The sequence below is a fragment of the Melospiza georgiana genome, unplaced genomic scaffold (genome assembly GCF_028018845.1).
Source record: "Melospiza georgiana isolate bMelGeo1 unplaced genomic scaffold, bMelGeo1.pri scaffold_29, whole genome shotgun sequence".
Lineage (NCBI taxonomy): Eukaryota > Metazoa > Chordata > Aves > Passeriformes > Passerellidae > Melospiza > Melospiza georgiana.
The window spans coordinates 8,050,625-8,068,217 of record NW_026652215.1 but is presented as its reverse complement, the minus strand read 5'-3'; the positions used below and the strand labels follow the sequence as shown (position 1 = coordinate 8,068,217).

Here is a 17,593-nt window from a genome sequence, read left to right as displayed (position 1 = left end):
AGATGACCAAGCAGCAGGTGTCCTCAGAGAAGTATTGGATGATATCAAAGAGATGGCTTTGAAAGCTTTAATCCAGGTATCGGATGGTAGCACTCCCAACGTGGACTGCCTTGAGTGGCTGCAGCTAAAGCTTTAGGACAATCAGACCATCTTGGGTGCCTGTTAAGTAAGCAAACCAATGCTACCTCCCGCACATTGAGTGGCCTGCTCTCAGACATAGACACCATCAAACATGCCACCTTGCAGAACAGCGATAGAGTTTTTACTCTGCACACATGGGCATGGCTGTGTAGACACTGAGGGCATGTGTTGCATGAACCTCTCCATCCACAGCGAGTCAATCCACAAGAGAATTCAGGTACTGAAGGAACTATTCAAGAAGCTTCAAGTGGAAAACAAAGATTGGTTCAATAAACTCTTCCAATCCTGAGGACTAAAGGGTTGGATGATGTCTAGCTAAAACAGGACTATTCATTCTCTTAGTGGTTGTTGTTGTGTTGTTAATTGTCCCATTTTTGTTTGGATGCTTTTAGAAAGTATTACAAAATTCTTTCAGTTCCATCTTTGTTGTACAAGAGAAAAGGGGGAAGATACCCAACACAGGATCGTCATGGACTCCTTGGACGAGAGAACTGGAGGCCAGGATGGCACAAAAAGGTCTCAGAGACTCAGTGTCGGAAGAAAAATCCATAAAAGTACCTAAAATTATACTTAAATCCATAAAGTACTTTAAAAACCTTGAGTATCTCAAAGTGCTAATGAGCCCCACTGAGTGTCAGTGCAAAGCTCTCAAGGGACTCTTTAAACCAGATAATTGGGTCCATGATTGTAAAACCTCTCACACAGTGTGTATCAAAAGGGAAACACCAAGTACCTTAAAATAACTGAAGTACCCTGTAGTATTAATGAGCCCCACTGAGTGTTGTTACTGACAAAGCCTCTCCAGGGACTAAGTACAGCAGATAATTGGAGGCCAGGATGGCAGAGACATCTCAGAGACTCGAGGCAATAGCCAAACCCAAAGTCCTTTCAAAATCCTGCAGTCCCTACAGAGAGCATTCAGAAGCCCCCAGGGCCATTCCTGAGCAAGGCTCCCCAGGGACTCCTTCCAGCAGATCCTTGAGGCCACTGGGATGTGGGCTAGGGGGGGATGCTGAGGGCAGGACAAGGGGCTGACAGTGCCCAGCCTGGCTGGGGCTGCGCCAGGAGGCCCCAATTCCTCAGGACAAGGTGTCTCTTCCCAGGCCTTGGTGGCACAGACCCTGCTGTGCCCCAGGGCACCAAGACTTGCCTTCTCTTTGTTCCCACCTGTCATCACTGCCTCCAGTTCTCTGCTGTGCCAGGGGCCTGGGGACACTTTCTCAGTTGTGTCCTCCAGTGGGACCCATTAAAAGTCCAAGAAACTTTGGAGTTGGATTCTGACTTGGAGTTCTCGAGAAGTTTCGTCAGCTCCCTCTCAGGGACTGATGTTCAGGGCCTGAGCACAAAGCCCCAGAGGCTCATTCAAGTCCTGGTGCTGTGTCTGTGCTGCTGAGCTGGGCTGGGCTCCTGGCACAGAGGCAGCTCCTGGTAACCAAGAAGAGCTTCAAAAGCACATGTCTCGCGATGAGCAGCTCTTCTGCCAGCCCAGCAGGGCTGGGGCACTGCCTGCAGCCACCCTGGGCACAGCACAGAGGCACAGAGAGCTTAAATCAGTCAGGGATGGGAAGGTGCTGAGAAGTGCCTGGGACAGAATCACTGCCAGCCCTTGGCACAGGAACCTCTGGCTGCAGGAAAATGCAGCTGCAGCTCCTGGAGCCATCTCTTAAAGCTGGAAAATCGCAATGCCTAGAGACCCTGTTAGTACTACTTTGGGTATTTCTGGTGCAGGGGAGGTGAAATGCTCGTGAAGGTCTAAAATGCTGAGGGGTTCTGATCAGTCATACAATATTTCCAAGATAATGATTTTGGCAAAAAAAAGGACATTTCCAAATACTTTGTACTCAGTTTCCTACTAGTGGAGAATGGCAGGGAGGAGAGATAAATATTAAAGGTTGATTATGATTTTTGACAAATACCTGAGACATCTGAACTGTTACTTTAAGTGATCAATAAGTTCACAGAGATTTGGGGTCTGTGAGTGCTGACAAGGAGTGATCAGGCACAGGGAAACACCTGCAGGAGGGAAATCTCCAGGAAGCAGAAGGAAGATCAGGCAAGGAGAGAAAACAATACCCAGAGATGCTGTGGCAGGGAGAGTTTAGAGATGTGCACAGGATCCCCTCCAGTGCAGCCCCTTCCTCTGAACAAGCCCCCTCCCTCCTGTGCCCCAGTCAAGCCTCTGCCCTCAGGGCTGGGGCTTCAAGGTGTGCAGCCCCTCCTGTGCAGGCAGAGCTGCAGCAGAGCCATGGGGCAGCTCTGCAGCCCCGGGCCCAGTTCCCTCTGCAGAGCACAGGGCTGGGAGCAGCTGCCCAGCCCTGGGGGCTCTGGCACGGGGCACAGCTGGCTCAGGGTGACGCTGTCCCCAGTGCCCGGCTCTGGGCAATGCCGTCAGTGCAGCCAGGGAAGGAGCTGCATCTTCCTCCATCCAATGCCATCATAAGGACACTTGGAAGTGTCCCTGAGATCTCAGTCCAAGCTGGGGGCTTCAATCCAGGGTGCAAACCTGTCCTAGAGTATCTCTGAGTTATAAGATTGATGGGGAAAGGCAGAGGTGTTGTGACACAGAAAATGCTGCTGGGTTGGTGAAATGAGCAAAGTGAGTCCTTGGCTACAAATGTGGAGCTGGGCTGTGGTGGATGCATCTGCTCTCCGCAGTAGGTGGTGGCATTTTAAGGGAAGCATAAGAAGGTGGTCACCTTCCACCTGAGAAAGTTTAAAGCCCAAAGAAACTCTGAACAGGTCAGAATGACAGACCATCTCTCCTCAGTCTGCATTCATCACCTTGACCCAGGGAACTCACTCTGTTCTCCCTGAGGGCCTCAGACACTCTTATGGTTTGATATCCAAAACTACCAGCAGAGACACGGGGGGAGCTTATGAAGAAAACCTCAGAACTCTTAAAAATTAAAGACAATGTCTGTGTGTTACAGAGGAGGATGTATGGGAAATGGCCTTGATTTTGTTCACAGGTACCTCCCCAAAGTCTTTACTGTCCTTTCTCCATGAACAGGTCCCCATGTGCAGCCCCAGCAAATGTCCAACAGCAGCTCCATCAGGCATTTCCTCCTGCTGGCATTGGCAGACACGCGGCAGCTGCAGCTCCTGCACTTCTGCCTCTTGCTGGGCATCTCCCTGGCTGCCCTCCTGGGCAATGGCCTCATCATCAGCGCCGTAGCCTGCGGCCACCACCTGCACACGCCCATGTTCTTCTTCCTGCTCAACCTGGCCCTCAGCGACCTGGGCTCCATCTGCACCACTGTCCCCAAAGCCATGCACAATTCCCTCTGGGACACCAGGGACATCTCCTACACTGGATGTGCTGCCCAAGTCTTTCTGATTTTTTTTTTTCTTGCAACAGAGCTTTCCCTTCTGACCATCATGTGCTATGACCGCTACGTGTCCATCTGCAAACCCCTGCACTACGGGACCCTCCTGGGCAGCAGAGCTTGTGCCCACATGGCAGCAGCTGCCTGGGCCAGTGGCTTTCTCTATTCGCTGCTGCACACAGCCAATACATTTTCCCTGCCCCTGTGCCATGGCAATGCCGTGGGCCAGTTCTTCTGTGAAATCCCACAGATCCTGAAGCTCTCCTGCTCCAAATCCCAAGTAAGGGAAGTGGGACTTCTTGCTGTCAGTGCCTGTCTGGTATTTGGCTGTTTTGTGTTCATTGTTTTCTCCTATGTGCAGATCTTCAGAGCTGTGCTGAGGATGCCCTCTGAGCAGGGAAGGCACAAAGCCTTTTCTACCTGCCTCCCTCACCTGGCTGTGATCTCCCTGTTCATCAGCACAGCCACATTTGCCTATTTGAAGCCTCCCAACATTTCCTCCCCATCCCTGGATCTGGCCCTGTCAGTTCTGTACTCGGTGGTGCCTCCAGCCCTGAACCCCCTCATCTACAGCCTGAGGAACCAGGAGCTCAAGGCTACAGTGTGGACACTGATGACTGCATGCTTTCATAAACATTAAACTGCTGGGCAATATCTGCATATAACTTGTAATCAAAGTCATCTATGCTACTTCTTTTTTGCTTAAGTGTGGAGGTTCTTTTTCCTTTGTTTTATGTTTAAATATAGTCCAGAAAAAATGTCGTTGTTTCTGCCATATCCCTTTTTTTTTTTCTCTCCAACTTGCCTGTGGCCACAGACTATGTCAATGAGGGGCTGCACTCTGGGCGACTTTAAAGTAAATAAAGGAACTCCCAGCAGAGTTTTCTGCAGAGATGCCCTTTTGTTGCCTTCTCTGGAGCTGCAGCAGCAATGTCTGTGTGCAGAGCTGGGGGCAGATCAGTGCTGGCCCAGCAGCTGTGCCCAGCAGCAGCAGCACTTGGTGTTGCCAGTGCTGCTGCCGTGGCCCTGCCCCGTTGCCCTGGTGGCCCTGGTGTTGCTGTAGGGCCTGAGTGCTCTGGGGGCCGGGCACAGCCCTGGGGGTGGCAGTGCCAAGGCTGCAGAAGGGACAGGCCATGGGCACTGCTGGGGCAGTGCTGACGCCTCAGCCCAGGGCCTGAGGGCTCCAGGCTCCTTGCCCAGGCTCTCTCAAGCACACACCCAGGCCAATGCTCAGCACAGAAAAGCCCCGTGAGGAGCCCCAGGCTGGTCGTGGCCAGACTGGGGGCAAACAGCATGGCTGGGGCTCTGCAAGGGCCCTGGGGCAGATGGGAAGGAGCAGCAGAGCAGGGGCTGATCCATCCCCAGTGCACTGCACAGCTCAGGGCAGTGTCCCAGAGCGTCATGATGGAGCAGCCAACAACATCCCCCCTCTGCAGGCCTGGCCTCTCCCCCAGCTCACACAGGTGCTCCATCCTTGCAGGCACAGACACGGCAGCACTGGCTCAGCAGCCCCTGTTTGCATTGCACAGAGCAGGGGGAGCACCCCCATGCTGTTGCTGTGGGGACATGAACCTGAGGGAGCACAAATGCCATCAGCCCCTGGGGCCACTGCAGACGCTGTTGCTCAGAGCCAGTGCTGCCTGACAGCCACCCCCAAACTGCCCTGAGCATTTCCTCTGCTTCACATTTGCTTTCTTTACTCTTCCTGATACAAATTTCTTCTAATTCCCCACCCCAGGGGACCCAGAACTCGACACAGCACTCGAGGTGCTGCCCAACCAGTGCCCAGCACAGGGGAAGAATCCCTGCCCTGCTCCTTCTGGCCACACCATTCCTAATCCAGGCCAGGAGCCATTGGCCTTCTTTCCCACCTGGCCACACTGCTGCCTCATGCCCAGCCTGCTGTCCATCAGTCCCTGCAGGTCCTTTTCTGCCTGGCTGCTCTCCAGCCACTCTGTCCCCAGCCTGTAGTGCTGCAGGTGTTGTTGTGGCCAAAGTGCAGGACTCGGCACTTGGACTTGTTCAACCTCACCTTGTTGGATTTGGGCCCTGGATCCAGCCTGTCCAGGGCCCTGTGCAGAGCCCTCCTACCTCCATCCTCCATCAGATACACACTCACACCCAGTTTGGTGTCATCTGCAGATTTGCTGATGTTGGACACAATCCCCTCATCCAGACCATTCCATGCAGACATTGGAATCCACGCTGGCTGGCTCTGATCCTTCGGCCATCCTATGGGTGCCCTCTGATGGCACTCAGGGTGATCTGTTCCATAACCTTGCTGGGCACCCAGGGCAGGCTGACAGGCCTGGAGTTCCCCAGCTCCTCCTTCCAGCCCTTCTTGGGGATGGGCTCACACTGGCACCTCCAGCCCTCTGGGAGCTCCCTGCTGAGCCAGCACTGATGGTAAATAATGGAGAGCAGCTTGGGGAGCTCATCCACCAGCTCCCACATCCCCTTGGGATGGATCCCATCTCCTCCCAGAGACACCTGTGAGCATCTGAGTGGCTCAGCAGGTCCCCAGCTGCTTCCTCCTGGATTACAGGGGTCTGTTCTGCTCCCTGTGCCCATCCACCATCTCAGGAGAACACTTTTCTTGAGGACAACTTGACTTATTCTTGAAAACTGAGGCAAAGAAGGGGTTAAGTACCTCAGCCTTTCCCTCATATTTGGTAACCACATCTCCCCTAATAATGAATGGAGATTGTCCTTGTACCTTGTTTTGCCATTCATGTACTTATAGAAACATTTTTATTATTCTTCACAGATGTGGCCTGGTTAAGTCTTAAGCTTTCACCTGTCTAATTTTCATTTTGCATGAGCTAACAACATCCTTAAACATATCCTGAGATACCTACCTCTCTGTCCGAGGTGATGCACGTTCTGTTTTGCCCCAAGTTCCTGCAAAAGGCCCATCACATACAGAATGTCACCTATTGGGTAAAGCATGCCTCAGAGGAGGAAAATACAAGAGTCTATAAATTAAAAGAGGGAAAGCAAGCTAGTAAAGTAAAAGAAGAAGAGGCTGGGAAGGCTAACAAAAATTGGGACCTCCTTGACCACTTACTTCCTCCTACCGTTGCAGTACCTCAAATCCTTCCTCCAATTCCTCTTGCTGTGTACCCAATTCCTCCTCCTCTCCCAGCTGTCATTCCTTTACCACCTCCTAACCCAGTTATACCTCCAACACCTTCCCCTCTACCCTCTCCTTACTCTCTTTACCCTTCACTACTGTTCCCTTACCTCTGCCATCTCATGCACCCCTTATTCACCAGCAAGTTCCCACTCTGCCTCCCCCAGCACAAATGAAAAGCCAAAAAACATCTCAGAATCTCATGCCCAAGAGTGAAGTTAACCAGTCAGCCTCCACGGCTGATGTTGTAACACCTGGTCCAAAGTGGGTAAAATGGAAAAATTGTTCCCCCTCAGAGAAGTTCCCATGTGCAGGATGGCCAGGGAGATTGGATTTGTAAACACTCCCTTGACTCCATCCAAAGTTAGAAACTTTAAGAAAGACTTGCAAAATTATTGGAAGACCCAGTAGGAATCGCAAATCAAATTGATCAATATTTAGCCCCAATATTTATACATGGGGAGAATTGAACTCCATCTTTAACATCCTTTTTTCCCCAGAAGAGACTCGATTAATAAGAACTGCAGGAATGAAATTTTGGGAGGGAGAAAACCAGCCCGGGCCCCAAGGTGACCAAAAAATGCTTTCAGTGGAGCCTGACTGGGACCCTAATCAAGAAGAGGGGAGACAGAACATGAGAGATCACAGGTCCCTGATGACCAGAGGGATAAAAGAATCAGTCCCTAGAGGGAGTAATACCAGGTTAGCATTTGACAGCACCCAGGAAAAAGATGAGACCCCAGCCACATGGCTTAATAGGGTAAAGTAAAACTTCCAGATTTACTCTGGTGTTGACCCAGATAGCCCAGAAGGTCAAGTCCTTCTCAAGGTACAATTTATAAGTAAATCCTGGCGTGCTATCAGATGAAAGTTAGTAAGAATAGAGGACTGGCAGGAAAAAAGTATAATGAACTGCTGAGAGAGGCCATAAGAGTATATCTGAGAAGAGAAGAAAAAAAGACAAAAACAAAAGCTAAAATTATGGTAGCCATAGTCAGAGAAAGTGTGGGAGCCAACAAATACAGGCCAGTAGAACCACTTAGAAGAGACAAAGGTTTCATTGGACCAAAAGGGACTAGGGCTCTACCCAGTGACAAATATTGTTATTACTGTGGAGAGAAAGGACACCTAAAGAGAAATTGTGAGAAACTCCAATTAGATGAAGCCATAGCCTGGGAGCAAGAAGCTCTAGAGAACATCTTAAGAAGAAACGAGAAGTATGCAGAATAGGGGTGTCAAGGGTTCTATGCCCTGGGGAATTCAATGAACCATCCAGAAGAGCCCTTTGTAAATTTCAAGATTGGTCCCCAGAATGATGAATTTGAAGTTTTAGTTGATGCCGGAGCAGACAAGTCATGTGTGACTAAAATAACAACAGGAATCACAGTCTGCAAAGTACGAGGGGCCAAAGGAGAACCATTGGAGGCCCAGATTATAGAAGATGTAGAAATTACAGGAAATTCAAGAAAGTGTTGAGCTAATTTCATTTACATCCCCAATTTCAGTTGTGATTTATTAGGACATGATTTACAAATCAAATTGAGAACTGGAGTAATGCCAAAAGAAGGAAAAATGGTGGTACAAGTAATGGTCTTAACAAAGGGAGACATAGATGAAATCAATCCAAACACATGGATGGGGGAGGGAAAAATTGGTTGTTTGAATATGCCATGAATAAAAGCAGAGATACAGAAAGACATCTCCCCCATTCGGGCAAGGCAGTATCCAATTTCCCCAGAGGGAAAGAAAGGACCAGCCCCAGTAACTGACCAGCTATTAAAGGAAGGATTTTAGCACCATGCATGTCTCCACATAATACTCCCATACTAGCGTTGAGAAAAGCTGATGGAAGTTAACGATTAGCACAAGATTCAAGAGAAGTTAATAAAAGAATGGTTGCAAGGCACCAGGTAGTACAAAACCCATAAACCCTTTTAAGCCAAGTACTTAGGAGCATGCATGGTTGTCAGTCATGGATTTAAAGGATGTCTTCTGGGTGTGTCCCCTGGCTGAAGAGTGCTGGAACTGGTTTGCCTTTGAATGGGAGGACATTGAAAAGAAAAGAAAACAGCAACTAAGTTGGACAGGTCTTCCCCAGAGGTTTAGAGAATCCCCGAATCTCTTTGGCAAGCTCTAGAAGAACTCCTAGAACAGTTTAAACCTGAGAATGGAGTACATATTTTAAAATATGTTGATGATTTATTTGTATCAGGGGACAACAAGACAAAGTTAGAAGTTCCAGCGTACTAGCATCTAAATTTCCTAGGGGAAAAAGGCCTAAAAGTATCACAAAAGAAACTGCAATTTGTGGAACAAGAAGTAAGATATCTAGGACATATAATCACCCAAGGGTATAACAGGTGGAGCCCCAAGAGAATTTTGGGAATTCTGTCCATCCCTGCCCCAAAGACCAAAAGAGACGTTAGAAAATTACTAGGTTTGTTTGGGTATTGCAGATTATGGCTTGATCAATATACTAAAAGTGTTCAATTTCCATATGGCAAATTGATAGACTCAGAGCCTGTAACCTGGACCTCAAATAACGAGGAACAGCTTTGGAATCTGAAAATTAAATTGTCCCCTGCCCCTGTACTGAGCCTATCAGACTTCAAAAATATCTTTGACCTATTGGTAAACGTGGAAGAGGGGACAGCTTGTGGAGTCCTTACACGGGACTGGGGAGGATTCAGGAAGTTGGTCGCATCTCTCTCCAAGTTACCAGATCCAGTAGCCAGAGGGTGGCCAGCCTGTGTGCAAGTGATAGAGGCAACAGCCACACTAATAGAAGACACACAGAAACTAACCTGAAAGGGGAAGATCCAGGTTCATACCCCACATGATGTAAAAGCTGTTTTAAGTCAAAAAGCCCCTCAGGGGCTAACCAACTCCCAAATACTAAACCATTAAATAATACTAAAAACTACCAAGGGCCTCGAATTAGTCACTTCAAAATGTTTAAATCCAGCCCAGTTCCTCACGGGAGAGCTGTTAACAGACCTGGAGCATGATTGTTTACAAATGTTTGAAATGCAGACTAAAGTGAGAGAAGATGTAGAAGATGGGTCCCTCCCATATGGGAGAATTTTATTTACAGATGGATCATCATGAATTCTGGCCAGTAAACAGGTCTCAGGGTATGCAACCATAGATGGGCAGAACATGCAAGTTGAGGAAATGGGAAAGCTACCCTCAAACTGGTCTGCCCAGTGCTGTGAAATCTATTCCCTGAAGAGACAGCTAGATTTACTAGAAAAAGATAAAGGAACAATCTATACCGACTCCCAGTACGCATTCGGAATTGTCCATACATTTGGAAAAATATGGGAAGAATGGGGGTACATAAATTCTAAAGGCAAAAATTTAATACATTAAGAGATAAGAAAATTAGTACTAGAGTTCCTAAGGAAACCAATAGAGATAGCCAAAGGTCACATAGAAGGACATCAAAAAGGGGACACCCTTGAAATAAAGGGAAATCATTTAGCTGATCAAGTAGCAAAAAGAAGTAGCCTTGGACCAAGGTAGACCAATTAAAATTCTTAAGATAGAAGGAACACCTACTAGAGAAAGAAAAGAGGAAAGACCCATCTTTGACGAGAACGAATTAAGAGAGTTAGAAAAGATGAGAGGACAGCAAAAAGGAAATGGAGAATGGTGTACCCCTGATGGACGGCAAATTTTAAATAAAGCTCCAGCCCGAAAGGTGATGACAGAGTTATATGAGTTGACCCATTGGGGAATACAAGGATTATGTGACCACTTTCCAAGGGATCATATGTGCATGGGAGTATGTAACATAGCAAAGGCAGTTACCAAGGGATGTTGAACTTGCCAAAAAATCAATCAGAAATTAATGAGAAGAGTACCGTCTGATCTGGGGGAAGAGAGTTGTCCTTGTGGCCGTTCCAAAGCGTGCAGGTAGACTTCACAGAAATGTCCCCTGTCCAGGGACACAGACACTTATTAGTGACTGTTGATCACCTCACCTATTGGGTAGAGGCGTTCCTGACCAAAGCAGAGACAGCCCAAGCAGACACAAAAGCAATCCTAGAAAACATCACTCCCCAATATGGGTTGATAAATAATGTCGATTCTGACTGAGGTCCACATTTTGCTGCCCAAGTCTTACAACAAGTTGTTGAAGCCCTGGGAATGCAATGGAGGTTGCACAGCCTATTGGCATCCCCGGAGCTCCAGAGGAGCAGAAAGAATGAATAAAAGCATCAAAAATGTGTTAACTTATTTAGTTACAGAAACCCAGATGAATTGGCTTAAATGTCTACCCTTGGCACTGTTACAAATTAGAACAAGGCCTCGAACAGGTATAAGAGTCTCACCTTATGAAATGATGGTTAGACTCCCCTTCTTGACAACCCCGTATAGCATGGGAATTTATCCAGAAGGAGAGACAGCCACCCAAAAATAGGTAAAGGCCATAGGAAGGAGTTCAAAGATCAGAGGAAAAAGGGCTATCTCCCTCAAACCTCTCCCTTAGACACTAAGGGACATAACATCAATCCAGGGAACTGGGTGTTAGTTAAATCATGGAACTCTGCACCTTTTACCTCTAAGTTTGAAGGCCCTTTTCAGGTCCTACTCACCACCAATACAGCCATACAGACCCAAGAGAAGGGGTGGACACATATAACCCAGATTAAAGGACCTGCACCACCTCCCACTGAAGAGTCAAAACCAACCACATCCCCTACTAAGCTTTCTAATGAATGGATTGTGACTAATCACTCAGACAATCTAAAGCTAACCCTCCAGAGGAGACCTAAAGACTATTGGAGACTGTCTGTAGTCAAAAACTTGTTAAGAACTGTTTAAATAATCAAAACTTGTTAAGAACTGTTAAAAATTGCAGTTAATGTTATTTATATTTTACTTTTGAGTTTGAAAAGTAGGTACTTCCCTGTTTATTTATTATTAGTTAGTGTTTATTAATGAATGTACAGTTTTTAGTTTGTTTTGGAGCCTTTGTTTGTTTTGGTGTCTATTGTGATTTTGTAGGATTAGAGATAAGAGTAAATACCTCGTAATTTGTTTGGAGTATTTTTTCTATCATTTTGGATACCGATAATTCTTAAAGTCATCTGACCATTGAGTTCAAGGTTTTTAGATGAATGTTTTTGTGTGAAAAAGTTTAAATACCCCAGTTAACTCCAATCTTAGTGTACAAAGTAATCTCTTATAAAACATCCCTCAGGGCAAAAATAAATTAGAAAAGAAAAGTCAAATGTGTTGACACTGAGAGAATAAAAAACTCTGTACTAAAACCAACGAGCTCTTCTGTAGGAGAAAAGCATAACCAGGAGGCAAGGCTGGGTGAGTCTACATTCCGCCTAAAAACAGCCACTCCAATCACTGGGTGCAGCTCAGTAGTTGTAGAGTTTAGGGGAATGCCTCATACCAGACTCCTGGGAATGCTCTTACTGATCTTACTGGTTAACATCACGCTGGGAAGTCAGAAGAGCCCATGTGCTAAATGTTACTACCCCCTTTACTGAGGGGAAGAAACCGGATCTTTAATACGAGTACATACAAATTTAAACCTAAACTGTGCCAACCTCTCTCTGTTAGCAACCTGTCTAGGGGAAGGGAAGACTTACTGGATTTCACAAAATACAGTCACTTACCAGCAAGGACTGCCTGGGGAGTGTCCTATAGGAGATGCTTGGCTTTGCTTTGAACATAAGTCCAATCAAAAAGGCACAGCAGACTTAGAGAAAGAAGTAACAACATCAGTAAATGAGAAAGAAGACCTAGAAACATCTCGTGGGAAAAACCTGTTCATAGATTTAGTGGAAAAGATCAGTGAAGAGTTAAATGTTACTAATTGCTGGATCTGTGGAAATACACAAATGGCCAAAGTCTGGCCTTGGGAAGGGATCAGCTTAAGACCAATAGATATCTTAAAATGGACACAAACAAGACAAAAGGTACCAGCTATTGGACAAATAGGAACAGAATGCTGGGAATTAAAGTCTAAAATAATTGGAGAAGAGCAGTGTATATCTAGGAAAAGGAAAATGTATAAATTTATAAAACCCCAGTAGGAGAAATGTCCTGTAAGAGATATTTAAAAATAAAACATCCTGTAGCTGGGTAGGTCCCTAGAGAACCCAATAAATACTGGAAGTATTATTAATTATTTATATACTGGAAGTATTATTTATTATTTATATACTGGAAGTAGTATTTACTAAATTAGAAATAATACAATTATTCATTTATTAAAATAATATTTATTAAATAATAATAAGTAATATTACCGTATTAAAACAATAATTATTTTAATAGTAAAAAATAATATTATGTATTACATCACATATTAATAAGATATATTATTAATGAATAATAGAATATATTATATAATTTATAGTATATCTATTAATTATATTATATTACCGTATATTATTATAATATTCTAATATATATTATTATAATATTGAAATAATAATTAATAGTATAAAATTAAAATATATAATTATTAATAAGGAATATAATATATATTCTATGCTATATAATATTATATAGTGTAATATAATATAATAAATAAAAATTAATTAATGATTAATAAATATTATATATTATATATTATATATTATATATTATATATTATATATTATATATTATATATTATATATTATATATTATATATTATATATTATATATTATATATTATATATTATATTATATATTATATATTATATGTTATATATTATTTATTGTAAATTATTTATTATGTTAATATAATATATTATATATTAGATAATATAATATATAGAAATATAATAGTATATATTATATTTTAATTTATTATTTATATTATGTTATTATTTTCTTTTATTATTATTATTCCTTTTTTTTTTTTTTTTCTAATAATAGACACTGTAAATCCATTGGGAAGAAAGAAACGGTGTGTCCCTACCAAGAAGGAAAAGGAATAAATCAAGGAATAAATCAAGGAATAAACCCATTCTGGGAAGTGAGAGAAATAGCCAAATACTGGGAATTTCCAAAGACTCTCAGTGATGCTTCCTGGAAAGCTCCAGAAAACCGGGTTTGGATATGTGGGAATGTGGCTTACACTGAATTACCCGGGGAGTGGAACAGCACTTGCACTATCGGAATTATTAAACCGTCATTTTTCTTACTCCCAAAAGAGTCTGGATTGAACCAAGGGGTCCCAGTATCTGATGATTTGAACAAATCTAGCTGACCAAAAAGAAACTTAATTTAAATTGGAGGAACACAGACACAGAAAAACACATTATGGAACACCCAGGAAATAATTTGCACTCATGGATCGGCGACCCAGGCTCAAGATGGGTCCTGGGGACACCGGACCCCAATTTATACGGGGTTAAATCGGATTCTGAGATTACAGGCAGTGCTCAAGATGGTATCGAACTGAGCCTCTCTAGCTTTAGACCACATAAATGACCAACTATCCCAGACTAGAACTGCGGTGTATCAAATCAGACTAGCAGTAGATTATTTATTATTTGTGGAAAATTTAACTCCCCCAGTGCTGCTTAGAAATGGATGACTGCAGTGAAGTCATTAGAAATATCTCAAAGGAAATCCGGAAGTTATGTTGGAACACAAGAGTGGAACCCTACATTTGATACCAGCTGGTGGGACAATTTCTGGTCAGTAAAAGGAAACTGGTGGGAAAAACCAGCCTTTTTCATCTTATGTGAAATTGCTGGTTTGATCCTCCTACCTTGCATGCTCCCCTGTATAATCCGAGTTGTAACATCTGCTGTACAAGCAAGTGTAATGATACCAAGAGAGCTTAATAAGAAAGAAGTAAAAGTAATCATGATAATGAATGATCAAGAACATCAAGATGCCAAGCAAATTCACAACCAATTTTAAAAATTTTACTTTCAAGAAGCATTTGCTAAATGATGCATGCTTGAGCCCAATTGAACAATTAGAGGGGGAAATTGTAGAGAATACATTGTTAAGGGAGTTATTATAAAGTTCATTGTTAAAGGAGTTAATATAAAGTTCCAATGTTAATTATAGATTGTTTGTTGAGTGTTTAATAGTTATGTCAAGTTCCAATATTAGGTAAAGGATTTATAATTATGTAAATCCCCTCACTGTCAGGTGTTCCCCCCACTGCTCCTGTTAGCGTTCAGAAGCACATAATCACGACAATGATTCTATGCAGGTTCTTTTATTGAAGAGCTCTGGGTGTCAGGGGTACAAACACAAATCTGTCTCCGACATGCATTCGGGATGAACATGTGTTTATATTCAATCCTCATATAACTTTCATGTTCATTATTAAATTTATATTGTTCTATTGTATACATAGATTTCATCCAAGCATGGGCTCCTCGTGGCTCCCCTTTAAATTTCTGAACTAGTTTCTCATGATTCTTTGTATGATTATACAATAATTATATTTAATTACTAAACAATCATCACATCTAACAATTACATCATTTATCATATACTGCTTACGCAGGTGCAATTTCACATGATCTGGCAAACACAAATTCTAACATTTTCAGAGTCTATTTTAACCATTTTCCAGGGCCCCACTAAGTCTATAGCTTCTTTCTAATTCCCCAAATTTCATGATTTTAAAACCTTTTACTGTCACTCCCACTCATCTAAGATGGCAAACCACCTGACACTATAAAGAAGAGGATTATGTCATAATAACCAAATATGAAAATGCCATAAGACCTAGCAGAAAAGAATGACCTAACGAAAACCCCTAGAACAACAAGCCACCATGCAAATGAAGAATTAAAATAACACCTCTAACCAAAGAAAACATAACCATGGTCAGAGCTTTTTGCCTTCGTCACCCTAACCAGAGCAGGCCAAGAGCAGTACAGGGACCATGGACCTGAAACCAACAGTGCCTACCCACAGACTCTTGAAAGGAGAGAAAACCCAGCCAAGCCAGGCCTTGCTCAGCATTGTAGTTCCCTGCTCAGAGCCTTGGGCTCCCTGCAATCCTGCCCTCAAGGATCTGCTCTCACCAGGCCCTGGGCAGCCTTTGGCACTCCCTGCCCTCACTGAGGCCCAGCCATGCTCCAAGGCACTTGGAGTTTTGCTGCTGACTCCTTGAGCAGCTTCTCCATCCTTCTCTGCGTGCCTGAGGCTCCTGGAGCCAGCCCCAAATCCAGCGTGGGGCTGATTATAAAACAGAAAGCCCTCAGGAGCTCTTTGTCTCCCTTCCATTGTCTTTGAGTATCTGGGGCTTGTGCTGGGATTGGAGTCAGTTTGGAGTTCTCTTCAGGAGGGAGATTCCAAAGTGCACATCAGGATTTTTGGTTTTAGTCAAGGAATTATTTTTTTATTTTTATTTCAGAGAAGAGGCGACAGAAACATTCCTCAGGTGATCTTGATGCTGAATCTCTCCTTAGGAGGTCTGGGAAGGGAGAAGAATGAGCCCCTTGCAGGCAGAGCCTGTTTGGACAAGCTGTTTCTCACCTCAAACCTCACCATATCTCACATCACAAAACATGAAAAAAATGTAAGCATTTTTCCTTCTAAATAAAATTTAATTAAGTAACAAAATTATATTTATATTATTCTAATTATGATAGTATTATTCAATATTTTACTACCTAATTTTTATATTTATATTTAAAAATCAATACAATTTTAGCAAACAAAAAATTATTTCTCATTAGTTCAAAGTAAACGCAATACCGTTCATTAATTAATTAAGCTTTATTGGCTATTTATTTCTTCCTCTTTATGGTAACTAATAATATTTGTAGTCCTTTTGGCACCATTTTTATAAACTTTTTCTCTAATAGGGTCAAGGGGCGGCACTTTGGTGTCCCTCGAGACATTTCTGGGGCCCAACTGGGGCAGTTTTGGGTCTGGGGAGGGAATTCAGAGAGAACTTGAGGGTCTGGAGGACACTCTGGGGAGCCGGGTGGGCACTTGGAGGGGCACTCAGGGATCCTGAGGGACAGTTCGGGGCGCGAGGGCAGCACTTGGGGGTCCAGGAGGGCCCTTGGAGGTCAGGGAGGAGAATCTGGGGCCCTTCGGGGTCCGGGCGGGCCCTTGGGGGACTCCAACGGGGCGCTCAGGGGAGCAGGGGGTGATGGGAATTGTAAGCGCGGGTATCGAAGGGTTAAACGGGGTCGCGGAGCATCACGGGAGTTCTAGGCGCAGCTGCAATGGCTCTCGGTGAGGCGCGGAGCATGATGGGAGCTGTAGTCCCAGAAGTGGTTCAAACACGACGTTTGGGGGTCCGGGAAGGCTCCTGGGGCACTCTTTTGTGTCCAAGCCGCGACTTGACGACCTCGGGGGAACTTAAATGGTTCAGAAGCACTTGCAAGGATCTCTGGGTGTTGCAACCGGGCTCCTTAGAGCGCGGGACACGGCAGGATTTTTTGGCGCGGGACTGTGTTCTGAGGGGCTCTGGGGCCACGGGAGATGAGAGGAGATGAATTCCCAGAAGTGGCTGTACCGGGCATCTGTGGGGTTGGGAGCACTCAGGGGATCCGGGGACGCTTTTGTCCGGAATGGGCGCTGAGGGGGCACTGAAGGATACTGGAGGGTCTGGCGGACACTTAGGGAACAGATGGGGGCGGATCCCGGGGTTCTGTGGAGCGCGGGACCTGACGGGCTTGTAGTCCCCCCTGCAATCGTGCTATACCCGGCCGCGGTGCATGATGGGAGTTGTAGTCAAAAATAAAAGATGGCGTCCATCGAGGTACCGCCCCCAGGCCCGGATTTCTGGCACTGATAGGCTGCTGGAAGTGATGGGTGGGAGCCTCGGCAAATGGTTTGGGGAGGAGGCGGGAACAACCCGTGCACCAGCCTCCACTCCATCCCAGTACAACCCATTTAAACCCAAGTAGAACCCAGTACAACCCCAGTACCCCTCCAGTCCCTCCCAGTACAGCCCAGTCCCTCCCAATACACCTGAGTTTCTTCCCTGTCCCTTTCAGTTTCCCCCCAATGTCATGCACAGGATGCACCAGTGTCCCCAGCCTAC

At 44.9% G+C, this 17,593-nt stretch overlaps 1 protein-coding gene across 1 annotated transcript; it reads left to right on the top strand.

The window, feature by feature from the left end:
• Nucleotides 1–3,174: 3,174 nt before the first annotated feature.
• Nucleotides 3,175–4,107, top strand: LOC131096467 (olfactory receptor 14C36-like). The gene has a single exon (XM_058044804.1). The coding sequence runs from the start codon at nt 3,175–3,177 to the stop codon at nt 4,105–4,107; it is 933 nt and encodes a 310-aa protein (XP_057900787.1).
• The last annotated feature ends 13,486 nt before the right edge of the window (nt 4,108–17,593 follow it).

Coding starts and splice junctions, on each gene's coding strand:
- LOC131096467 (XM_058044804.1), top strand. CDS start 3,175: ATGTCCAACAGCAGCTCCATCAGGCATTTCCTCCTGCTGGCATTGGCA.